Here is a 24,648-nt window from a genome sequence, read left to right as displayed (position 1 = left end):
ATTTCTTCCCTTTCCGCTGATCCCTCTATTTTCAGATCGCCCACGTTTACCTTCCTCGTTTTATCTTCAATGCGCTCTGACTTTCGTCTTATGCCCCGTAAATGTTCAAATGAAAAAGTGAATGGAATCTATTATGTAATATCATGATATGAACAGAGAAGAAATAGAGGACCTTGGAAGTCCCAATGCTTGTGTGTTCCACATAAGTAAAAAAATGACCAACCTAGTATACAATTTAAGAGCCCCTAAACGCCTCCTAACAAAGCCTCAAAGCAATCTTTAAATGAACATGATCTCATATACCAGTCTCCTAAGAATTTAAACGACGGCTTCTCTATCTCCGTTGATTAAATCCTGCGGGAGGTGGTGGTACATTCCCATATGGTGAGGGGTTAGGTGGATACATTGGTGGAGCCCCTGGAGGCGGGACACCATAGGGTGCTGCCCCTCTCCCCATCGGTGCAGCGTTGAATCCAGCTGGTGGGTATGCACCACCAAAACCAGCAGGTGGGGGCTGGGCTGGCGCACCGTATCCAGGCTGTCCTCCAAATCCCATTGGAGGTGGTGGCCGCGAGGGTAGCCCATGTGCAGCAACCGGCGGAGCAGCTGGAGGAGGTGGCCTGTACGCCCCTTGTGGGTTTTGGTATGATGGTTGTGCGCCATACCCTTGCGGTGGGTAACCGGCCGGTGGTTGAGGTTGATATCCTTGGTGGGGTGGTTGGACTGGTGGCATCTGTTGCTGATATCCTTGGGCAGCAGCTTGAGGAGCTGGTGCGCCGTGTGGAATTTGGGGTTGCGCTACAGGCTGTGTAGGCTGTTGTACGGGTGGAGCTGCAACCTGCTGCCCCAGAAGTGCAGATGGCAACGGCTGTACCTGGACTTGGACGTTGTTCTTGCGAGCCTGCGATGCCAACAGACGTTCTGCCTGATCACCATGCCTCTCTCCCTTGCCATCCTTCTTGAAAGCGTATGATACCGATATCTCCTTGTTCATCAAGTATTGGCCTTGCATAGCGTCGATCGCCTTATCCGAGGACTCGAAGTTGTCAAACTGAACGAAGCCGAAACCGCGCGAGATACCTGCCTCATCGCGTGCAATCTAACAAACCGTTAGCACTATGCTATATAACCACATTGAATCAGAATAATGGAAGGAGGGCACGAACCTTAGGCGGTGCTGTAATCGTTCCGAACGTCATGAACGTATCATAAAGCGTCTTCTCATCCACCATTGAATCCAAATTTCCGATAAACAATTCAGCTCCAACCTCCACTGTTTTCTGCTTGTCTGCCGATGCTTTATTAACTCTAATCGGTTTCCCATACAGTCGTATCTGGTTCATTATCCTTGCCGCGTACTCTGCATCTTCTTCGGATACGAATTCGACAAAGCCGAAACCTTGATGTGTCTGGGTCACGCGATCTTTCGGCAGGTGAACATTGGAGATTCGGCCGGCTTGTAGCATAAGTTCCCATACTAAAGCGTCGGTTACGCGTTCGTCAAGGTTACCGATGTAGACGGTCTGTGAGAAAGGGAGTGAGTATGCGCCTGTAGGATTGGATGAGCTTCAAGAGCTTCTAAACGGAAGTTGGAATTACTTACGGCATCTTTATCTTGTTCCCAGTGCTTGTTCGCCATGATTATTCCCTTCGCTATTATGCCAATCGGTATATAGTATATCAGCCGTAGACTTGCCGTTGAAGGGGGGTGTGTGTCGGGTGTCTCGAGAGAGTGATGATGACGATGCAAGATGAGTCGCAATCGAATTCGAGTGTCGCGTCGGATTGAATTTCAAACCGCAGAGGGAAAAAAATACCACAGCACAACGCATAAATCCTTTCCTCAATCACAACTGGACCAACGTTCCTAGGACAAGTACAAGACATTGCATTGGGAATCCGAACTCAAGATGGAAAGGGTATAAATTCTAATATATGAGACCTCCTCTCAAATTTATTAAATATATATCGGGCATCTTTGAAAGATTAGTCGATGAGGCCTCTGCGACTGCTTAAACTTGGGAACAGCCTGACACGGGCTGTTGTCCATCAAGCTCGAAGCCAACATGGCCTTCTACGCTCCCCGATGGCCCCCTCAAGACGTTTAGGCGGTATCATGAGGGCTCGCGCATATGCATCGAATGCCCACGATGATTTCCATAGCTATAGTAATGAGGGCAGCCGCACAGTCTATGCTCTTTCCACTCCCCCGGGCAAGTCTGCTATTGCTGTTGTCCGAATAACTGGTCCTCTTTGCACCCATGTGAGTTTTCAAGCGAACTAAATACGTTAGTATATTAACTTCTGATTTATTATATACTTAGATATACCAAACTCTCTGCCCCTCCAAGCCACTACCAAAACCTCGTGCTGCTACACTGCGCACCCTTTTTCATCCCCTAACGGCCGAAGTCCTCGACCCTTCGGCTCTTCTTCTCTACTTCCCTGGTCCAAATTCCTTTACTGGGGAAGATATCCTCGAGTTACATCTCCATGGTGGACCAGCAGTGCTTAAATCCGTATTATCGGCTTTACCAAAATGCTCACCTTCACATCTCTCTCTAACTCCAAATACGCAGCAAAATATCATACTTCCTGCAGAACCCGGGGAATTCACCCGTCGAGCATTTTACAACTCCCGCCTCTCTCTCCCGCAGATAGAAGCACTATCTGACCTCCTTTCGGCAGAAACTGAGTCTCAAAGGTTATTAAGTATACAGAGTACAACCAAAGGCGCTGATAAGCTTTCAGAGATGTATGATAAATGGCATCTATCGCTACTCGCTGCAAGGGGAGAACTCGAGGCTCTTATCGATTTCTCAGAAGATCAGCAATTTGAGGAAACGCCGGAAGTGCTATTAAAGAATGTCAAGGATGAGATTGTAAGGCTGAGACGCCAGATGGATACATACCTCTCCAATGCCGTTAAAGGCGAACTACTACGAAACGGCATTAACCTGGCACTCATTGGACCACCAAATGTGGGTAAAAGTAGTTTACTAAATAGAATTGTGGGGAGAGAGGCTGCTATTGTTAGTTCCAAGGCTGGGACGACTAGAGATATTGTTGATGTGTCTGTTGATATGGGTGGATGGATGGTGGTATTGGGAGATACAGCGGGATTTAGAAACGGGGTGTTTGGAAGTGATATTGATGAGATTGAAGTTGAAGGGATGAGAAGGGCTAGAAAGAGGGTGGAGGGTGCTGACGTGGTCGTTTTAGTAGTGTCCGTTGAGGGAGTGGGTGGAAACTTTGGGGTCGAAGTGGGACACCCTTCACTTGAGGAGGCGGTGGAAGTAATCAGGGAAGCTATAAAGGATGGGAAAGAGGTCGTTGTGGCAGTTAATAAAATCGATAAATTGGAAAACGGCGAGGAATTAGAGAGAATCCTCGAGCTTATTAGACAGGGACTACCTGGGTTGAAGGAAGGCAGGGTAGTGGGGATATCATGCACAGGAGAAGGATACGAAGCAACTATTCAGCAATTGATGGGGACATTGGCCAGTACTTTTAGCGATATGACCAGCGTGGAAGAAGGCATGGATGGAGCTCCGAAAAACGTTTGGAGCGAAGCCATCGGTGCCAGTTCTAGACAGAGAGTACTTGTTGAGGAATGCTACAGATATCTAGGTGAATTTCTATCTGGATTGGAAGGCAACCATGATGCTTCAAAGACCCATAATATCGGCGAGGATATTGATATCGTTCTGAAGGCAGAGATCTTGAGGAGAGCTGCAGGCTGCATGTCCCGAATTATGGGTAAAGGAGAGGGTGCAAGCACTGTTGACGAAGTCCTTGGGGTCGTCTTTGAGAAGTAAGTTCCATATCCCACCTTTCTGTTCGGTATGTTTCTAATGTCACTTTAAACTAGATTCTGTGTCGGAAAATGATGATAATAGTGATATGTTAAATACAGTATGTAAGATAGATGTAGTATTATAATGATAGATCTATACCCGCTCCGAAAGCTATGCAACCTGAACCAAACTAATGCCAATCCATATACCCTGTGTTGAACAAGAAGCCAGCTTCGATATTCTCTTCTTTTCTATGTCCCATTTCAATATTTGTGCGCCTAGACGGACATTTGCATAGCAATACCCGGCCAAGGCTCATATTCTGATAGTTCGAAGTCTTCAAACTTGAAACTATCAATATCAGGTACATCCCTGACAATCTTCATCTTTGGAAACTTCCTCGGCTCTCTACTGAGCTGCTTCTTCAACGGCTCGACATGGTCTCTATAAACATGTGCATCTCCCATAACGTGTGTAAAAGTACCAGGCTCAAGACCAGCGGCATGGGCGATCATTTTCGTTAGAAGTGCATAGCTAGCAATATTGAACGGGACGCCAAGACCCATATCGCAAGACCGCTGGTAAAGTTGGCAATGAAGCTGAGGGAGCGGACCCAGATCCTCACAGCCATCGGGACCACACACGGGTGCACTTGTGGTTTTTGGAAATGAGACATAGAATTGAGCGAACATGTGGCAAGGCGGCAGTGCCATGAGCTTTAGGTCCGCTACATTCCAAGCACTGATAATTATCCGTCTGTCGTAAGGATTATGCTTTAGTTTGTGAATGACTTCTGCAATTTGGTCGACACCCTGGCCAGTATAGTCTGCATCTGCGCCTTTATACTCTGCACCAAAATGACGCCACTGGAAACCGTATACGGGGCCTAAATCGCCCTCAGGTCGTTCGGTCAAACCAATAGAGTCTAGGTAAGCACGAGACCCATTTCCATCCCAGATTTTGACTCCGTTCGCTTGTAGTGGTGCATTAGAGGTGTTGCCGGAGACGAACCAGAGGAGTTCGTGGATTATAGCACGGAGGTGGACACGCTTCGTAGTTAAGAGGGGGAAGCTATCATCTTTCAGAGAGAACTTCAGTGGTGGCGGGGCAAAGACGGAGAGAGTGCCTGTGCCGGTTCTGTGAATATATAGATCAGTATGCTACTATATACAGTGATAAGATGGTAGAAATAAAGGTTAGTATGTACCTATCCGGCCTATGTTCACCATGGTCCAGGATATATTGGATGAGGTCAAGATACTGGTATTCCTCATGGCGGGTAGACGAGGGGTCAGAATCGGCACCGCTCGTCTTTTCGGCAATAGAGTAAGTTGCGTCTGCAGAAGCTTCCATTTTTGATTTCGAGTAATTGACGATATAAATATTCTCGTTTACAAGTTGCAGCTTGGAGTTCGAACTCTGGTAGACAATGAAGCTGAAATGAAGTTGTGACCTTTATCCCGGCGAGTCTTTCGAAACCTTGTCGGTGCCCCAGTTTGGAGTTTACACGTCGAAAACACGACGACGCGGTTGTCTTAGAAATCAATTTACACAACGCAATGACCTTGATTTTACAACAAGACTAGTATAGTATTAGATCTAGACTGGATCTAGCTACCTAGGTAGGTAGCTATAGTAGCTAAGAGACGCCCTGCTGTGACATGTGGAGGCGAAAGGTCTCGAGTTAAGGTTTCACCTCAACTCGAATTCAAGAACGGAAATATCAATAAAGTATATGAAAGGTGAACAGGCTAAATATTAATATTAATACACTTATCGAAATCGGGTATATATGCAGGAAAGTACATATACTTATGAGGGGTTGGTCTGAGAATATATGCCGTATATGGTGTATACATGACACTTATTCGAGGCTTCTCCATAGGTAGGCCTAGAACTAAAAATATTAGGTATGAATGTGAAACCCTAATCCCCATGCTACACATCTTGGCTACCTCTACTTAAACAAGTGCCTGTCCTCATAATAACACTTTAGTCAGCGCGTCTAAGTTGAGATACGCTGTGTTAAACCTGCAACTTGATTCACCGAGTCGATTATTTTGCGCCCGGTTTAGTCGACAATTCTGACACTCTAGATCGGCCGAATGCAAGCTCCAGTAAGAGTGAAAAATGTGCCCAGGTACACCCATAACTGATTCATCATCTTCGGTACCGATTGACCTATGGTAGCCCCATCTAAGAAGTCTTTCATCATCCCAAATGGTGGCCCGAAGGTCAAATCCCTGGCGGTTACTCCAGGGCGGCGAGTTCAGTGTATAGAGCTGATCTTTCTCTCGCCATAAAGGCCGACTCGCGAATGCAGAACGACAAATATCTTGGTCCCAAAGATCATCGATGAAGTGTAAGAAAAAGGAGGTGGTGTCATTCCGTATATCGAAACTTTGTAGAAGGCAATGTTGGTCCTCTCTTGTTTGAATTGGAAATTCGATATAACGGGCTGCTGCGCGGAGTTGGGAGTCAAGTGGCGATTCTAACATCGTTTTCACTCCGTCGAGGCCTTTTCCTATGAGAATCAAGTTGGCTATTCCAACTCTTATATCTATACGATCAACTTGTCAGTTTTGGGGTTTTCTCGATTAATTAGGAATGTAGAAGGTGGAATTGATTAACTAATTTACGAGCACAAGCGTGAGGAAATTAGACTTACAGCTTGAAACACATGGGACAAGAGTTGAAAGTTGAGTTAAATCCCATGTGTCCGACGGATGGGAGTCGATCAAGGCCTTTCCGTAGCCTCCGAGGAGTGATATGAGAAATGAATATACGGCAAGCAATGGTCCCGATTGCGGCACCAGTTCTTCCTGCCCTATGGAACCGCGTAAGGGTGGGTTTATTTTGCCGTGGGTAGCCCAAGAAATAAGCATCTTAATTTGAACTTCGTTTCGCTTGGTATGTTCCTGTGATGCTTCTATCCATAACCATAGAATACCGAGTGCATCGTCGACCCGACGAATTTCAGCATCACTTGGTGGAGCCTCCTCCGGTTTGCTGAGAAAGTAAGACCTAAAAAAGGCGTTCCTGAACCAACGTATTGTTTTCCGAAGCTTCACGAAGTCCGAGGTATGGTGACCTTGTTGTTCTGGTTCTTGCCAAACAGTCATAGACCGAATATCTTGGGGACTATTCGTTGCTTTGACGAATTTTATTCTCCTGATTCCAACCAGCTGAGGCGTTATGTTATTTGCCGTTTCATTCTCGTAGACCCTCTTCGTTATGCTATTCCAATAAACCGTTTCCGTGATATTGTATAATGAGTGGCAGGTGGAACAGCAGGACTTCAAATCAGCTTCTGTGCCTAGATTTTCTAGAATTTGTAGTTTTATCTCTACTGGGAGCCTGGTGAAGTGCGCCATATTCGAAAGATCTGCCATCGATACCGCAATGGCTATTCTACAAGTACAATCGAATGTATGCGGTGTTATACGTTAATTAAACGAAGGAATTGTTGATTAATTTGTATATTGGGTGAATGGTCGGATGTTTCTTGAGTAGTGATTGCTTGAATAAAAACTTTGAAGTTTGGATAGAGAAAAGAATTTAAAAGAACTGGGGCTATTTGGTATTTAAATATTTAAATATCTCATGGCATATTGCATGATCCACCTGGATCTCCTGAGGATTGGTTGATTCTTTTTATTTCCCTGATCGATCAGCAGAGTGACGTGACGTCGCTTTGTGACTGCGCATGCGTTGAATGTTGCAATTTAAGGACCGGCTCGGACCCGATCGAATATACATAAATAGGAATATACTTAAGTAGATTTCAAATCCCATGCGACCGGCTGCATTTGATTTATACAAGATCTTGGGGACTATTTAAGGGCCGACTGAAGTAAGGGGCACGTTAAATACCGACATGCCAGCTCATATGCTATGTGCATATGTAATCAAATCTATCGATATCATATTCTGACATATGCAATTAATTAACTGCAACACCAAGTGAGGTATCGCGAGTGGAACAGGGCCGAAATGGGTGTGCATGGAAGCGACCTTTCCCGATTCGACGGCTGGTCATGAGCTGCTGCATTGGACCCACCGGTCGATGGTTAGCTGCAGGATGATGCATCTCGGTCTGATCTTTTAGTGACTTCATCCGCATTGCTAACCATCAGAATCAGATCATGTTTTCCTATCGGCAGCCGGTGGTGGCACCCGACTGCATAACTATTGCATTGGTCTTCTCCGCTTGCTAGCAATTGCTCCGCTTCCCGGCATATATCTTCCCTATTTCCTTAGAACATTCCAGTATTCTCTTTGAGGTTGAATTTAATCTGAATCTGGTTCCGATTCCTCAAAATTCTGGGTCTGAAGGTATATTACTGAAGTACTCACATCGCAGCCTAGGACTCGAGTTTCGACTAACAGGGAGCTCCAGTCAACGTTAATGAGCCGGTGATAACCCGCGGGGAGTTTTGCATTGGCGCGCATTTTGGCGAGATAACAGTCAGTCAGCCCGAGTCTTATCAGCGCAGGAAAGAATTCTTCTTAGTCCACAATATTATTATTCTATCAGTCTTCTCTCTTGTTTCGATTCCTCCGCTTCTCCTTCTTTCCCCGTATTTACTTCGTCTTCATAACGACGTAAACTCGGGGGAAATTTACAATTTTTTTGGTTTCTGATTTTAAGAATGAGCGGACACGGCGACGATGTTTTTGAAAACGGCTCTCCAAGCCATCTCGAACCAGGGTCCTGGGGTGGTCGCAGCAACAGACGGTAAGTTCCTCCTCCACCACCGTTCTCTCCCCGAACTTCTATGAAAAAATTTTGAAAACTGATATTTTGACTACTGTATAGATCTTCTTTCACGCCGGCATTTGTAGACCACCTTATTCATGACGTCGGTGGTGTAAACAGTATCGAAAACTACACTCGTTCATACATCAGGGCAGTCGGCTTCCAAGAGCTCGCTAGAAGTCCAAGCAACTGGGCCGGTTTTCCCTCTGACGATGAAGCCGAACGCTACGAAGATGAAGAAGAACAGATCGAACATGAACCACAGGAGGAATCGTCGGCGGCCGTACATCACCCTGGGGCTCTAAGCTATGGTACAAGTCCCGGGACTCGTTTCCACGACCACCACCACCCCGGACATCATGCAGGACATCTCTTCATATCTCGACAAGGCAGCCTGGCCTCTCGAATGGAAACGGAACCTCTACTCGTTCGAAAGGAATCGATCACAGATATAGATGGGAAAACACATACCGTCAATGTCGCAGTCGGTCAAAGTACGATCTACCAGACTATTTTCAACTCTATAAACACCCTCGTCGGGATCGGTCTACTATCCCTACCACTCGGATTTCGACTTTCTGGTTGGATTATCGGTATAGTGTTCATGGTCTTTTCGATGTTATCCACCGCATATACTGCTAAGATCATTGCCGTCTGCATGGATTCTAATCCTGCCCTGATAACATACGGCGACCTTGCTTGGGCAGCATTTGGTCGCAAGGGCCGAATAATCATCAGCATCGTCTTCTTCCTCGAGCTGCTAGCTGCTTGTGTCGCATTGGTTATTCTCTTCGCTGACTCATTGCATGATTTGATGCCTGAAGTGTCGGTGCTTACTTGGAAGTTATTCTGTGGATTGGTGCTTACACCATTGTGCTTTTTGCCACTGAGGCTATTGAGCGTGACGAGCATTTTGGGAATTGTTTGCACCTTTAGCATCGTGGGGATGATCTTTATCAGCGGATTGACGACACAGGAGCAGCCAGGTAGTTTGTTGCATCCAGCGAAGACTTACCTCCTCCCAGAGCATTGGGGACAAGTGCCCTTGAGGTATGATTCTTGGTCGTATAGTTACTTAAGTTAAGTACTAGATAGAGATATAGATTACTGACATGACAATAGTTTGGGTATTCTTATCAGTCCATGGGGTGGGCACAGCGTTTTCCCAAATATCTACAGGGACATGCGACATCCTTACAAGTTTGGAAAGTATGTCGGAAAATCGAGGAGTTTCGTAAATCGGAATCTCAATGCTAATGCCTCAATCTATTTACAGAGCCATTAAGGTTACCTACACATTCACTGTAAGTATCGCGCCTTACTAAGTTGTAATACAACATTCTTTATCGCGTATGCTAATAACCGGGGTATAGTTCCTTCTCGACCTTAGCATGGCTGTAGTCGGATACCTTCTTTTCGGAGACACGGTTAAAGACATTGTCACATCGAATATTCTACTCAATCCGCAAACGAATAAGAAACTGTCTATTGCTTTGGTATGTTGATCGACAGATTTCTCTTGTCTTCCCTATGATTACTAAATGTGACGCAATATCCTCTGACAATTGTGTTATATGTCTAGATTTCGTTTATTGCTGCCATTCCAATCACGAAAACACCGCTCAATGCACGTCCTATCATCAGCACATTTGAAGTTTTGTTGGGCCTCGACCAGCGAATTCTCGCACCCGGCGAGGAAGGTGCAGGAATATCACAATTTACTCATACGATGTACAGCGTTTTGATTCGAGTTGGCTGCGTGTTTTCTTTTATTACAATTGCGATTTTAGTGCCATCATTTGAAAGAATTATGGTAAGTGCAACAAAGAAATACTTTGCTGCCACCTCCTCGCTCTCTTTGCGTCAGTTGATGTCTTTATGATGTGCTAACGGACCTTGTGTGTATGATTAGGCATTGATGGGTTCGGCGCTGTGCTTTTTGATATGCATCATTTTGCCTATTGTTTTCCGGCTCCGAATCTTTGCGGGGAGTCTACCGCGACGAACGGTTATATTTGACTGGTTCTTGATTATTTTCAGCAGCATTTTGGCGATTGCGGGAACTGTGACAGCAATATTGCCGAGAGATGTTTTGATTGGAAACGTCTAACCGCATACTTAGCTGCTTCTAGAGCACAGACGATAGAATCGATACACGATACGGCCAGGTGGATATTATCACTGGGCCAGCGAAAACAAAAGGAAAGAATAAAATAAAAAAATTTCAACCCCGTCTGAGTTCCCTTGCATATTAGCGATTTTTGGACGAGCAATGCGCAATATTCATGCACTGGATTGCACTACCTTTTGGTTTCTTTTTTAGAATTCTTATTATACATACAAGTGCACATGCATGATATGATGATATCCACGTTTGCAAGACTGATAAATGTACAGATCAAGAGTTCATATTATATTATACGGCGATTGATATGATATCTCTCTAGATGTTTTCTTCTTTTTCTTCGTCTAAGCTTCATGTATATTAAAATTAAACTCGTTTCCGCGTCAACTTAAGGCTGTTACCGGCCCTACTAGCCTACCTGCTTACTTAACCATCAAGCTGAGGTAAACAGACGCCCCGATAAGACTGTGGGTGGATGGTTGTAAGAACGATTTATGTATGTCCGTTAGTGGGTCCAAGCAGCCTCTGCTAGCCGAACGGCGACGCAGTACTAGTACTGTGCAGTCTCACTCTGTGGATCAAAACCCTGGCTAGTTGTGCCCCCCACATATGTGCATGTACGGGATGTATGTATATTTCCTTATGTACGTAGACTGAGGTGTGACTGAATGTGTGTGTGTATGTGCAGCCAGGCTGGATCGAGGAATTTGGTTTTAGCTTAGTCTTATCAACAGCCAGCCAATTTCCCGGTGCGAATATTAACTCTGACGGTACAGTGCGAAAGGCCACAATGCAAAGTGAAGAACCAAACCCCCTTAACAAAAATGAATATATGATGGATGTAAGTAAGTACTTAAGTAAGTAGTAATATAACATGGCATAGCGTGGCGTATATACTGACTTACTAGGTAGACATGGGGGGCTGATGACCATGGGCATATCAGATAAATCCGGGGCCGAACACACACCACAGACAAATCGAACTACCCAAAAGGCCACCACCAAAAACCCCAAGACTCACTGCACTGCACTGCATCCCACTATCACACTCTCCGCTTCATGATCCTGATGCCCCTGACGCTATACCTGCCTTGTGCAGACCGATCGAATTAACTGGCTCCCCTGCTTTACCCGGCATTTGCTTACTTTCCTTTATATATAACTCGTCTCAATCATGTCCATCGATACTCTCCCGAACCGATGATGCTCTGATAGCGCCTCGCCTATATACTCGCTGTATCTATATATACCTCCCACCTGGCACCCGTCCTTTTCGCACCCATCCTTTCGCGCTTGCCTAGGCGCTTTTCGGTCTCATATCATTTATATTCAGAATTCCGGGGAAGTGTTTCAAGGGGAGGAACGATTCTCTTACGTAAAGCTCCACTGGTTTACCCCAGAATTATCTCTCATACTCGTCCGGTGGTTCACAATATTATCTACTAAGTACGGTTACTAATCTCTCGGCGATATCTTTGTTCTGATAGGACAACTCCCTTCGACGGCCTTCGGTCTTTCTATCTGGCACATCTTACGTTACTTTCTCGGACGACCTTGCATCTTCCGGACTGATACACTTATTACTTCGTTAGTCGGCTCGTCGCCGAACTGGAACCCAGTTACACCGGCCAAACCACGTCTAGGCATGAGTCTTGGTCGCCATGTCTCAAGTCGACAGCTCCACGGATGGGAAGTCCTCAGGCCTGGCTAGGGTCTTTGGCTTTACCAGAGTCAAATCCTCAGCAGTATCGTCGCCTACAACCGTTGCTGCTTCTTCGTCGCAATCTCCCTCACAGAATTCACCAGGTTTTCCCTTCCAAACGTCCGGTTCGCCGCGCCCAGAACTTCAGTATGCAACTAATGGCGACCATGCTAACGGCATCGACGCCGCTCGATCTGCTGCAGCTGGAGGATCGATACATACCCATCATCTACTTTTGCAACTTAAACATGGAAATCCGTTGACGATGCGAATCAACGCTGCCGAAACACTCTGTCGTACTATTGTGGATTACCCTATATCATCGGTCAGCACCGTTTGGCTGACAGCCCAAGATCTTGCCGATATTCACAATCCACCTGAAGCTCGTCATGTTGCCTTCCGTTTGCTTATCGCCTGCATCTCACAATCTGAGGGCTCGTCTCTCGATCGCATAACCTACTTCCGCGCCATAGCAAATAATCACTCTACCAACGATTTTGAACTTCAACTCGAAGCTCTCGTATCCCTTACTAATGCTGGAAAAGACCTCGTCGCCTTCGAACGGGATATTCAGCCTCTACTCTCCCGTTGGCTGAAAGCCTGGTTCCGTGAAGCTGCGGCTGCCCGTCAGGCTCGGAAACGCGATAACTACCCCGCCACCACCTTCTCCCCAGCCGAATCCAACCTTCAACAGCTCTTCTCCTTCCTTATCAATGTTGTCAAGTTTAGTTTCAAAACATTCCAAGAAAAGGAGCTCGTCCCGCTTCTTAACGACATTCTTACTATTTGCAAGAAGACAACAAGCAAGGAAGATATCACTCGATCACTGATGTTCATCGATGCGTTGATTACATATGGTTACATCCCTAAGGCATCACTTACGCCGTGTATCGAGGTCCTCTGTGGCGCGTATGCCACGATACGAGATCTTACGGATGCTACCTGGAATGCCATCTGCAATCTTTGCAAATCTTACATGGCACACAACTCCATTCTTGCGCTGAAAGCTATTCTAGAGTCGCCGAGTCGGAGGGAAGGTCAGTTCAACTCGAACACCCTCCGAGGGGCAGTTTGCTTTTTCGAAAGACTGCTGCTCGGTGCGGGAGATAACGGCCTCCCTGAACTCCAGATCTCAACAGTGATGGGGGCCTATAAAACAAGCTTGTCGGCGAATAATCCAAGGCTGGAGCTGGATTTATGCCGTGCTACATACAATATTCTGGTCAAGAAAGATGTTACAGACCAGATTTCATTTGATGAGTGGTCTATACCGCTAGATATTGTGTACCAGTGTACAGCACGTGCTGCGGAACGGGCTCAAATTGTAGCACCAACCCCAGATGCGGCGCAGAAGAAGGACAACATTACCATGGCAGTGTATAACTCTATTGCACAGATTATTGGGCAACTTGAAAAGTTATGCACCTCCGTGGATTTTACTTCTAGCGAAGTAGTCATGGATTTCTTTCTTAAGATGCATGGGCATTTGCCTGATAGTGGCGCGGAGTTGGTGATCAACTACTACGCGACGGAACACCTATGTTATCCATCGTGTAGTGCTTGGTTGCTTAACTCTAGGCGGCTGATCGATATCTTTTTCAAGAATCGAGATAGGCCGTATATGATCCGTGTTTCGATATTATCGTTGATTAAAGACGTTTATGAGACAATCAAAGAAGTTTGTGACGAGCACAGTTTGCATACTCTTATCGTGGCGGTGTTTGATGCTATGCCAGGGGAGAGGGATGAGAGGGTGCTTGAGAAATTGGTGAGGGTTGCGGTCGACGTGGCAAAGGACGGAGGCGTGCTATTGTTCGAGAAGATCATGGGAGTCATGGTTGAATCACTGGAAAATAATAGCTTGCAAAGTCAGCACCAGCAACAGCAGACGGTTGATGGGGAGCATGGAAGAAAAGCAGACCATATTTCCCCATCGAATATTATTGTTAGAGGACTTACCTGGATATTTATTCAGAATTTCCAGGCGAACCCGACAAGGGCATTAGCCGTCTATGATGAGCTACTCAGGATCGCGGAATCAAAGAACTATGAGTTGGATGCGAGGCTAACGGCTGTGAGGTTGTTGGTGAGGATTAGAGCCGACTCCGAAAATTACATTCATTTGGTAGAGGATACGGAGTCGTACAGTCTAGCCACACTGTTGGGAAAGACTGAAAAAATGGTGAATGACTCGCCAAAATCAGATACAGAATCGATATCTTCGGAAGGGCCTGCCGCTGGTACACTTGGGAGAAACTCTAGTTTGAGAAATATCAATAGCCAGGGGACTTTGCCGCGGACGGCTAGTCGACAGAATATTGAGAAATACGCTCGAGTTAAGCAGAAGCCTCCGATGTGGGTGTATCCTGAGGTGAACCCTTTCCCGGAGACGCTGCCACAGGTGGCAAGTCGCGAGCTTGTGTGTCGTACAGAGCCTACCCACGATGCTAGTGGGGCTAGGATTGCAACTGAACCTGAAAGGAAGATCTTGAACCTCCGCAAGTGGTTGGATATCGTCAATCGAGTTATTGAGAGCGGGACCAGCTTTGAGTTCTACTCGTATCTCATCGTCCATATACCCTCCCAATTATCCAACAAGACACTATTCTCGGAGTGTGGTGACCAAATTCAGCACATGCGGCTGATCATTTGCGAACAGCTCCATACGAACAGACTTCCAAACCTCGACCTTCCCAGCGATGTCAAAAAGGCGGACCTCGCAGTCGCCCTGATTAACCTTCTTACGGTCCTTATTTCGTACCAAGAATACTTTAGCAGGACAGATCAAGAGGCTATCGTGAAGGCGTTCCAGCTTGGTCTTCACTCATGGCAGAGAACTGCAAAGCCATGCATCCACGCTCTTTCGATTTGCATCTACGAGCTTCCTACTGCGACCACGAAGTTTTTGCCGGGTATTCTTGTCAAACTCTCACAAATCATTACGACTGCGGCTGTCAGCGTTCACATTCTGGAGTTCCTGTCTTTATTAGCGCATTTACCATCTACAACTGTGAATTTCACTGAACCGGATTATAAGAGCGTTTTTGCGATTGCGTTCCGGTATATTCAGCATACGAAGGAGACACATCTAAACCGTTCAACATCGTTGCACAAAGGGAAGGATAACTCGAACCATCACTCGCCGGAAGCCAATCACCATACCCAAGAGCAACCCCAAATCTCGCAATACGTCCTGACCCTAGCTTACAATGTCATCTCTACGTGGTTTTTGGCATTGAAACTTAACGACAGGGCAAAGTATGTTACCTGGATTACGCGCGGTCTGATTCTAGGCGACGGAGGACATAGAGATGTCCTTGATGAACAGAGTCAGGCGAGTATTGATATGTTAAGACGTTTTACGTATGCGGATGTGGAGGTGAAGAATCAAGTTAAGGCTGTCCAAACGGCTGGCCATACGACGAGTGCAAAGAGCTGGTTGCTGGGTTCGAAGATTATCACAATCAATACGTCCGTTATTACGGGGATCTCGCAGGTGGTTATTCGACAACCGGTAAGTAAAAATTTCCGATCTCTGTCGACCTCGTAGGTGTAGAATGCTAATTGATTTATTCAGTCTGGAAGCTCGAGTTTCAATTTGAGTCCAGAATCGCAGCAAGCGCAGAGCATTCTCCAAGGAACGTTTACGCCCGAGGCTCTAAATTTGAATAATGGAACTGGGCAGGAGAGTCCAATTGATCGAGCTCACCATCCTGTTTTTGAAGCTACTCGGCAGCCATCAGTTCTTCCTAGTCATATGCTTATGCAACTGACTACCGATGTGTCATCCGAGATATCCCGTCCCGTTCTCCTTCCAGAGGACGACCAGACACAGCGGGCAATCAACGTATTTGACCGCATCCCAGTCGTTGACTTCCACAAAATTGGGGTGGTTTACGTAGGTTCCAGTCAAACCGAAGAGTCCGAAATTCTCTCCAACGTCATGGGTTCATCCGACTATACCGATTTTGTTGGCAACCTCGGAGATCTCATCGCTCTTAAGGGTACTACAATCAATACTGGCGGCCTGGACCGTGAAGTCAACATGGATGGCGAATTTGCGTTCTACTGGAGCGACAAGATTACACAGATCATATTTCATGTTACTACTATGATGCCCACGGACCGAATTCATGACCCACGATGTACGAACAAGAAACGACATATCGGCAACGACTTTGTTAACATTATCTTTAATAACTCCGGACTCCCATGGCGGTTCAATACTATTCCCTCGCAATTCAACTTTGTCAGCATTGTGATTACTCCTGAGGCAAAGACCGGATTCCTCGCTACTCGGCTTAAGGACTGGAATGAAGCGGATAAAGGATACTATAAAGTCCAGCTCATGGGCAAACAAGGGCTTCCAGAGATATCACCCGCAAGTGCAACGGCAGAAGGTGGTGGGAAGATGGTCAGCGGGAAGAATTTATCTGCATTTGTGAGGAATTTGGCATTAAATGCTAGTGTCTTCTCACACGTGTATAACGAAGGCGGATTGGACTTTGTGAGTAACTGGAGACATCGACTTAGAGCGATTAATAAGTTGAGAGAGAAGCTGGGAGTGACGGTTAGCCCTGGGAGCCGGGCTAGTGATTATAGGAGGATTTCATTGGCAGGCAGTGTGGCCAGTAGTACGGAGTTGATGCAGGCAGAGCGAGCGGAGGCGAACGAAGTTGATGGATTGTTGGAGAATGTGGATTTTTCAAAGTGGACTTGATAGAGATTAAATATACTCTCTATCCATAGTCTACACTCTGTCCAAATCTTGGGACTTCCCTACCCTTGTTTTCTTTTCTTTTCTTTTTTACCACCCCCAAAAGTTTGATTTTATCTGAGCCTCTATTTTCTTGTTTCTTTGTTTATATTCCCCAAAGATAAGGGCGGAGTACATGGCGAAAAAATTTAACTTTGTTACCAATATTTATCTATCATGGTCTCTTTGCTTCTTATTTAGCGCCCCGTTTCCCCTCTTCTTTTTTTCTTTTATACATACCTCTTTTTATCTATTCCCTTTTTTTCCGGAATCACAAAAAGTCTTAGTCTTCACTTGATACCATACATTACCTGTTGATATCACTTGTTCCAATATACCCGTGATATATAAATATATACCCCGCTACAGAAGCGAATGCACTCCGTTCATCATCATCACACAGCTAGATCTAAAGAGTGTACGCAGGAAATGTTATGTTCTATTTTATATGGTCCCGGAATTTCATGTTGCGCTAAATGTTGACTTGGTATATATATTGTGGCTGTAGCTACCATCGGACCCTTGCTTTTAGGATTTATGATCGAACGATCGATCACTATCATGGCTCTTATATTTAACATGTTGATACTACTCTTGAATTCTTGATGCCCATGAGCCTATATATAAGTTTTGATGCTTAACTAATTTCTTGGATATGGGTAGAAGTAACTCGAAGAGTATAGTAAATTAATTATTCAATTTAGAAAAGAAGAAAACAATACATTCTATCATAAACCCAAAAACCTGTAAAATGCTATACATCTATATATAATATAATATCATCTTGAACTACAACGCTATTTATTGGAAATAACGTATAACAACTAACCCTCTAGTCTCCAATACCCCCCAGCCTTCCTCCTTAAGACCCCACTCCTCACCGTAGCCATATTCAATACCCTATTCATCTTTTCCTTTTTTCGTCTGTATATTTATTTATTTTTTATCTTCCAGTATAATGTAACGCCGCCATAATCATCAAATCCACGATAATATGATGAACACACGTCCACACCATCGCAAACAAGTATTTTGGCGAAAAAACAGTCCAAACGAATAGATGCATTCTTAACACCATGCATGCTCCCATTACCGCCACCATAGCCACCGCGCGGAAAGTTGACGTGAGTTCCGCGAAATTAAGGTATGTATCTGTTAGTGTGCCTTCCGCTAAAGAAGAGGAAGAAAAAGAAGAAGTAGGAGGGGATGAATTATCACCCTCGTCCTTTTTGGCAGCTTTCTTCTCCTTCATCTTCCTCCCCATCCAACTACACATCAACCCCACCCCTCCAGAAGTCCACAACACCGGTCCGGCCCAGTTACTCAAAAAAGTAAGGATTCCGACTACACCCACATTGAAGCCCGAAACTCCATTATAAGCGTTACTAAGATCTACGGAAGATATGGCGTTTGAGTTTCCCAAAGCGAAGAAAGAGACGTGTTGCATTGTTATGACGGTTAGGGTTATTTGTAGGAGAGAATCGAGTTTCATGTCGTCTAGGAGGAGGAGCATTACGTTGAAGAACCAGATTAAGGGGATGTTGGTTAGGCGGGATTGAGTGGCTATGAAGACTGTGAGGAGGTCGTGGAATGGTTGGAGTTTTTTGAGGGGGGATACTGTGCCGGGGGGGTTAGATAATATTATGTTAGAACTTTTTGTGAACCTTGGTATTGATGCTAATGTGAGTAAACGTACCTTTGACTCCGCTCATGCCCGAGTTTCGGACAAAAACGAGATAAGTCCCTATCAAGAGGATAATTGAAAACACCAACTGCGCCTGCGTAACCACCGAAATAGCGGCAAATCCATCCGCCAAATTCATCAAGTAGGACGGTATCAACTCCCTTGTGTCTAAAGCTGCCATGCTGAGTTTAAACAGCATACTGACCACCACTGGAGAAATACTCATCACGGGACCCACTAAAACGGAGTGTTTTGTGTCTAGATTACGTTTGAGACGGAAAAACATGTCGGTGTAGGAGAAGAATACGAGGGCCCAGAGAATTGTGGGGTTATTGGTGAGGAAGGTGTTTGTGATATCTGAAGCGCCGGCGTGTTTTTGACCGGTTTGGTTCCAGCGACGGGTTAGTCGGAGGAGAACGAGAAGTATCATGGATTTTGAACCGGTTTCTCCTCGTTGGAGTCTATAAGCGAGACGTTTTTAGTATTCTTGATGGTTGCCTTCTTTCGGTTTCTATCTGGGATGGAGGGGGAGGCGTACTCTCTGATTAGGAGGATTATACCCCATCCTGAGGCCGCCCAGTACCAATACTGTTGTTCTTCTTCGACATAGCTACTTGCTATCATCATACCACTATAAGAAAGCGAGAGGGCCCAGAAGAGAAATTTGTAAAGTGCTGAGCCTGGGATACCGTCTACCACCCAAACGGTGGTGAAGAGAACCAAAGAGATGGTACCAATTATTATTGCGATGAGCATGCTGTCTGTATCATAGTTTGTAGCAGCAGATGTAAGAATATCTTGACATTCGCTGGAGAACTGCTTGACTATTAGCTTTTCATTCATACATCATTTGGAACAAAGGGGTTCATACAGTTGAAAATAGCTTCATCTGCTCCGAAGGCAGTAAAGACAGAACCGCGGAATGCCATATGCAAGCTAAGTTATCGAGCTGGCCGGTCTTTCCATTGCACTTGCCCTCGCCCAGGAGTCTATCAAAATCCGAGTATGATGCGGATATTAACCTTGATAGTTCTCTACCATTCGTATTTAGAATCTTAACCTGGTCCTTGACTACCAAAATTTAGCCTCGATTCCATATAAATTTAGATATTGTAAGCAAGCGGACGACAAACCATCCCACAACGGTAGAAAATCCTGAATAAAGAGTCCAAGATTATTTTTTGGTATCGGTAATCCCAATAGAGTCGTCAATGTCGGCGCGACATCGGATTGCTCGATTCGACGGTAATATGTAAACTCGTCCTTTGGTACTGCCGGCGCAGCAAACGTTGACTCTAGAGCTTTAAGTTTCGGCGACATGAAGACTAAAGCAGCAGATGTTTCACCAGAAGATGAACCACCATGTCCACCGCCATCGTTCATGCCGTGGTCTCCGACTAACACAAATAGAGTGTCTTTGAGGTGTTCTTCGGTTTCAATGGCGTGATAAACTTGCTTGACTATGCCGTCCATTTCACGTTGTTTCGGGATCATATGCTGGCTGGACTGTGTTTGTCAGAGCAGCGAATTCTGGTATGTATATATGTTTCCACACCCACCTTCGAGGTCCGGTTTTGTGACCGATGTGGTCTAAGCCAAGGTAATGAAGGATCATAGTATCCCAATCTGGCTGTCGGAGTTCCGGTGCAACATGGCGAGTGACATTGTTATCCACTTCCGTGAAGTCCTGTATTTACGGTATTCACTATTTAGCCCCCGCCATATCCCTTATAATGAGACCGGATGATGAATCTCCGCACTTCATTCATACCGAAACAAAGAAGCTGACAGTTCCATCCGTGCGCTCAAAGATACCAGGGAACAGCTTCAACCATGTATCGTCTCCGAACATAATAAGCTTCTTCCCGCTCTGTTTGATCTGTGCTAGCCAATTGTCTTGTGTCGCCAACGTAGATGTCGTATCGGACTCGGCGAAGTTAAGAATGAGATCCAAGAAGCCAGGGATTGAGCCCGTCGTTAGAGCCTTGATCTTTGGCATGGTGATAGTTGGAGAGGTAGCATGGGCCGTGAATGGGATTGCGACACCGGAGCGTATTAAACTGTATATACAACCACCCCAATCATCATCGTTTACTCAATTGTAAGCCCCTCAATTATCTTTTAATCTGGATTCAGCAATGGTGCGGAAGAATGTCCCCACCTTTGAGTGTACTCAAACCCCGAATGTTCTCCAAACACGAAATCACTATTGTTCGCGTACTCGACATCAGCACCCATATTTCTATATAGCGGACAATCACAGTTCGCGTCGGACCAAAGATATACCTCCTCAGCGCATCCACCAGCATAAATACTATCTTCTCGAACTGCGCCGGCGCAGGTGTATCTTCACCATCGTGATAGTCGGCATGTTGCGCGAGTCCCTGCAGGAAGGGTTTATACGGGAAGAACGCCTTCGCGAAGACCAGGACAGAGAGGACCAGTAGTAAATTACCAGCCGCTAGTCGCAGCCAGCGAAGCGAAAGTTGAACCATCTAGAGAGCGCGTTCCACGGCGATATTAATACAGTACTTGAAGATGGTCTCCGGGGTGGTTGAAGGGTAACTTACCGTTAGCTGGTTATATGAATGAAGTATGGTCTTCGAGACGGGGAACAATGACTCGGCTACTTTGCTGTTTTGGGATTCGAGGAATGTCGCAGACAACTTGAAAAACTTCTTCCTCTTCAATCTTCGCCTTCGCCTTCAATACAACAGACATCGCGAACTCGAATTTAACGGCTTCAAAGAGTGGGAATTGGGAGTATATTATAGTCACAAAGATGGATTAGTTTATTAACTACAGTCTATTTCGCCTTACATTCAAGCCTTCCGGGTCAATTGAAGCTTTTTGCCTGCAACCCAGCTACAGCTTCAAAGGCCCCTCCATTGTAAACGAAGCCCCACCACGGGGACCTCAAAGAAGAGGAATTATCACGATACCGTCGCCACAATGGTTCTCCCAGCTCTTCTTCGACGGGGCTGCCGTTTGGCTATCCGTACTCGACTTCCTGCCCGACTTCCTGCCCGTCTTCCTACTCGTCTTCCCATCAGCCCATTGTCAAGATCAAGTCTGATACCCAGACTCTTTACTACAACTTCCACAAAATGGGCAGCAATCCGTACTCTCGAAGAACTAAAAGCCGAACTTCAACCAAACGTCCCAACAGCAGCAGAAATCGAAGCAATAAACGAAGCTATAAAACGTCTCCCTGAAGAAGCACAAGAACTCCTAGCCCGAAAGTTCCCATTAGTCCATGAATTCATCAGTCCCGCACAATACAACCTTCTCACACTATCCCTCCAACCGTACCTCAATTTCTCCGATATCATAAAACCCGACCCTACCGATGAAAAGGCCCCGCATAATCCGTTTACTATCAAAGCTATGTTACCGGTATACGGTCGTCCTTTACCACCTGGGTTTCATTTCGCCTTCTTCAACGGTTATACTCAAGAATCGGATTTATCACCAGATGGTTATATATCCTCACAAGCACCGGGAGGGCCATGGACCCGTCGTATGTGGGCCGGTGGGAAACTTACGTTCAATCGTATGCCTGAAAAACGTCAGAAAGGTAGTGATAATGGTGCTCGTCGTGCGAGACCATTGGACATTGGACGTCGTGCGTATTGTCATGAAACGGTTGAAGATATTCAGATGAAAGGGGAACCGGGAAGTCCGAATGAAATGATGTTTGTGTATTTGAGACGGAAGATTTGGGCTACGGGGTATATTGTTAGAGAACCTTCGAAATCGCCAAAGATTAAGGAGGTTGAGGACTTCGATGAGGATAAAGTAATACAGCCGGATGAAGATGTTCCGTTGATTGAACAGCGGGTATTGGTTTATATGCGGCCGAAGCAAGAGGCTGTGGAGACACCGGCCTCATCTTCTTCTACTGAAGAAGGGAAGCAGGAAGCTATCGAAACATCTGCTACCGAGGAAGTTAACCAGGAAGCTGTTGAAACACCATCTCCTCCTGCCGAAGAACTGAAGCAGGAAGATAAGAAAGACGAAACGACCGAGCAACCAACAAGCAAGCCCATAGCCAAAGAAATGGCCCCAACCTCAAGAGTCTCATCTCGCGCCGAAAAGGCAGAATTCAGCCATACAATCACTCCCTCTCACCAACTCCTCTTCAGATACTCAGCTCTAACCTTCAACGCCCATAAAATCCACTTCGACACCGAATACACCCAAAAAGTAGAAGGCCACAAGGACCTCCTCGTTCACGGTCCCCTCACATTGACTTTCCTCCTCGAATTACTTAGAAACCACACGTTCACCCTTGAAAAACAATACAGAGTCTGCGAATTCCAATACCGTCATATCGCACCCGTCTACGTTGGTGAAAAGATACACCTCTATGGTCGATATCTACCTGATGCACCAGTTCCAGCACAAGAAAAAGACGACTACGATCCTCGGGAGAGGTTAGTCCCGATGTACGACGAAATGGACGACCTTCGAAAAGAACTACAAAAATTAGGATTGGAAAGGGACCCCAGCGTCGATCCGGAACAAAACAAATTACGAAAGAAAGAATTAAGAAGAATGTTGACCATACTGAAAAAGGAGAGTGAAAAACTCGAGAAATTCCAGTTGAAACCCAAGAGGATTATCGACTATAGAAAATACGAACTATGGGCTGAAAACGATAAGGGACAGATTGTGGTCAGGGGCACAGTCTTGATTGAAGATCTACCTACGAAGGTTGAACTCACGCCTGAGCAACAATGGAAGAAATACCAGAGTGAGATGGCAAGAAATAGGAAGATGATGCAGAAACAATTATTGCAGACGCATAGGGACGAAGTTAGGAAGAGAAGAAGAGAGAGAAAGCAGAGACTAAGATCTCAACAGATGGAGAGGGAGAGGTTGAGAAGACAAGAGAGAGAAAAGTTGTATAAGGAAGCCAAAGCGGCTATCGCAAGGGGCGAATTACCGCCGGATCACAAGATAGATTACAGTACGGTCGATGCTATGATGAAGGAATTGGAGGCAAGACACAAGGCGGAACGACAAGAAGCCGAGGCGTATTTGGAACGTGGAAGAACCACCGAGGAACTCATGGATGGTGTTGATGACGATGCTACTTGGAAAGTAGATTATCATGAACAGTACGAACAGGAAGATCTAGAAGGTTATGAAGATAACTACAACCACGATTTAGAAGAGGGCGAGGAGAGTGGTAGTGACGATGATGGTGAAGAGGGTGAAGAAGGTGAAGAAGATGAAGAAGATGATGAATATGAAGATGAAGAATATAGGGATCAGAGGGACGAGCGACGGGAGGAAGAGTATGACGACGAGGATATCGATTGGAGGAAGCGGAGGTAGATAACTTGAGTCGGAAGGAATGCATTAATGCTTGCTACCCAATTTTCTGGCCGATTACAGCCTTTCTTTCACCTGTACAATTGTATACTACTTAGATTCTATTCTAAATATTTGCTTGTATATATTTTTAAATCATTTAGGCATGGTCCTACCTGTATCAATACATATAAAGTACTTATAATTACTTTATATAGTGTACCTTCACGAAATACAAGGTTTTTGCACATGTACTTTCCTACATACACACCTTCACAGAATTTGATTAAAAACTTTACTTTAAGAAGCGGGACCATCATCCGGCAAGATATAAAATAGTTCATATTATCTTTTTCATCTAGCTTATAATTAACCTAGCTAAAGCATCTAACATGAATTTCTTTCCTTCTTTTGACCATGTTGCCAAAGGTAAAAAAAAAAAAAAAAAAAAAAAAGTATAATGAGCAACACCAATCAGTCCAGCGGCATGTGGTAGTTTTTTAAGG

At 45.4% G+C, this 24,648-nt stretch overlaps 9 protein-coding genes across 9 annotated transcripts; 4 read left to right on the top strand and 5 right to left on the bottom strand.

Moving 5' to 3' along the window:
* Nucleotides 1–334: 334 nt before the first annotated feature.
* Nucleotides 335–1,639, bottom strand: AOL_s00076g299 (uncharacterized protein; the record flags this gene model as incomplete). Its single annotated transcript, XM_011122852.1, has 3 exons — nucleotides 335–1,099; nucleotides 1,167–1,523; nucleotides 1,604–1,639. 3 exons carry the CDS (start codon nucleotides 1,637–1,639, stop codon nucleotides 335–337), a joined length of 1,158 nt encoding a protein of 385 aa, XP_011121154.1.
* Nucleotides 1,640–2,086: 447 nt separating this feature from the next.
* AOL_s00076g298 (uncharacterized protein) lies at nucleotides 2,087–3,890 on the top strand (the record flags this gene model as incomplete). Its single annotated transcript, XM_011122851.1, has 3 exons — nucleotides 2,087–2,263; nucleotides 2,325–3,814; nucleotides 3,872–3,890. 3 exons carry the CDS (start codon nucleotides 2,087–2,089, stop codon nucleotides 3,888–3,890), a joined length of 1,686 nt encoding a protein of 561 aa, XP_011121153.1.
* Nucleotides 3,891–4,075: 185 nt separating this feature from the next.
* Nucleotides 4,076–5,150, bottom strand: AOL_s00076g297 (uncharacterized protein; the record flags this gene model as incomplete). The annotated part of the gene is made up of 2 exons (XM_011122850.1): nucleotides 4,076–4,934; nucleotides 5,005–5,150. 2 exons carry the CDS (start codon nucleotides 5,148–5,150, stop codon nucleotides 4,076–4,078), a joined length of 1,005 nt encoding a protein of 334 aa, XP_011121152.1.
* A 626-nt stretch (nucleotides 5,151–5,776) lies between these two features.
* AOL_s00076g296 (uncharacterized protein) lies at nucleotides 5,777–7,171 on the bottom strand (the record flags this gene model as incomplete). Its single annotated transcript, XM_011122849.1, has 2 exons — nucleotides 5,777–6,357; nucleotides 6,466–7,171. 2 exons carry the CDS (start codon nucleotides 7,169–7,171, stop codon nucleotides 5,777–5,779), a joined length of 1,287 nt encoding a protein of 428 aa, XP_011121151.1.
* Nucleotides 7,172–8,449: 1,278 nt separating this feature from the next.
* Nucleotides 8,450–10,666, top strand: AOL_s00076g295 (uncharacterized protein; the record flags this gene model as incomplete). The annotated part of the gene is made up of 7 exons (XM_011122848.1): nucleotides 8,450–8,535; nucleotides 8,617–9,606; nucleotides 9,679–9,765; nucleotides 9,833–9,860; nucleotides 9,930–10,052; nucleotides 10,139–10,369; nucleotides 10,469–10,666. 7 exons carry the CDS (start codon nucleotides 8,450–8,452, stop codon nucleotides 10,664–10,666), a joined length of 1,743 nt encoding a protein of 580 aa, XP_011121150.1.
* A 1,676-nt stretch (nucleotides 10,667–12,342) lies between these two features.
* AOL_s00076g294 (uncharacterized protein) lies at nucleotides 12,343–17,103 on the top strand (the record flags this gene model as incomplete). The annotated part of the gene is made up of 2 exons (XM_011122847.1): nucleotides 12,343–15,897; nucleotides 15,961–17,103. 2 exons carry the CDS (start codon nucleotides 12,343–12,345, stop codon nucleotides 17,101–17,103), a joined length of 4,698 nt encoding a protein of 1,565 aa, XP_011121149.1.
* Nucleotides 17,104–18,082: 979 nt separating this feature from the next.
* AOL_s00076g293 (uncharacterized protein) lies at nucleotides 18,083–20,822 on the bottom strand (the record flags this gene model as incomplete). Its single annotated transcript, XM_011122846.1, has 7 exons — nucleotides 18,083–18,756; nucleotides 18,836–19,284; nucleotides 19,362–19,639; nucleotides 19,695–19,894; nucleotides 19,957–20,324; nucleotides 20,383–20,510; nucleotides 20,595–20,822. The coding sequence occupies 7 exons, from the start codon at nucleotides 20,820–20,822 to the stop codon at nucleotides 18,083–18,085; spliced, it is 2,325 nt and encodes a 774-aa protein (XP_011121148.1).
* A 122-nt stretch (nucleotides 20,823–20,944) lies between these two features.
* On the bottom strand, nucleotides 20,945–21,318 carry AOL_s00076g292 (uncharacterized protein; the record flags this gene model as incomplete). Its single annotated transcript, XM_011122845.1, has 2 exons — nucleotides 20,945–21,029; nucleotides 21,110–21,318. The coding sequence occupies 2 exons, from the start codon at nucleotides 21,316–21,318 to the stop codon at nucleotides 20,945–20,947; spliced, it is 294 nt and encodes a 97-aa protein (XP_011121147.1).
* Nucleotides 21,319–21,775: 457 nt separating this feature from the next.
* Nucleotides 21,776–24,166, top strand: AOL_s00076g291 (uncharacterized protein; the record flags this gene model as incomplete). Its single annotated transcript, XM_011122844.1, has 1 exon — nucleotides 21,776–24,166. The coding sequence occupies one exon, from the start codon at nucleotides 21,776–21,778 to the stop codon at nucleotides 24,164–24,166; it is 2,391 nt and encodes a 796-aa protein (XP_011121146.1).
* Nucleotides 24,167–24,648: the final 482 nt, after the last annotated feature.

This window comes from Orbilia oligospora (assembly GCF_000225545.1).
Source record: "Orbilia oligospora ATCC 24927 unplaced genomic scaffold scaffold00076, whole genome shotgun sequence".
Lineage (NCBI taxonomy): Eukaryota > Fungi > Ascomycota > Orbiliomycetes > Orbiliales > Orbiliaceae > Orbilia > Orbilia oligospora.
The sequence above is the reverse complement of the archived record's forward strand: the minus strand, read 5'-3'. Positions and strand labels throughout refer to the sequence as shown.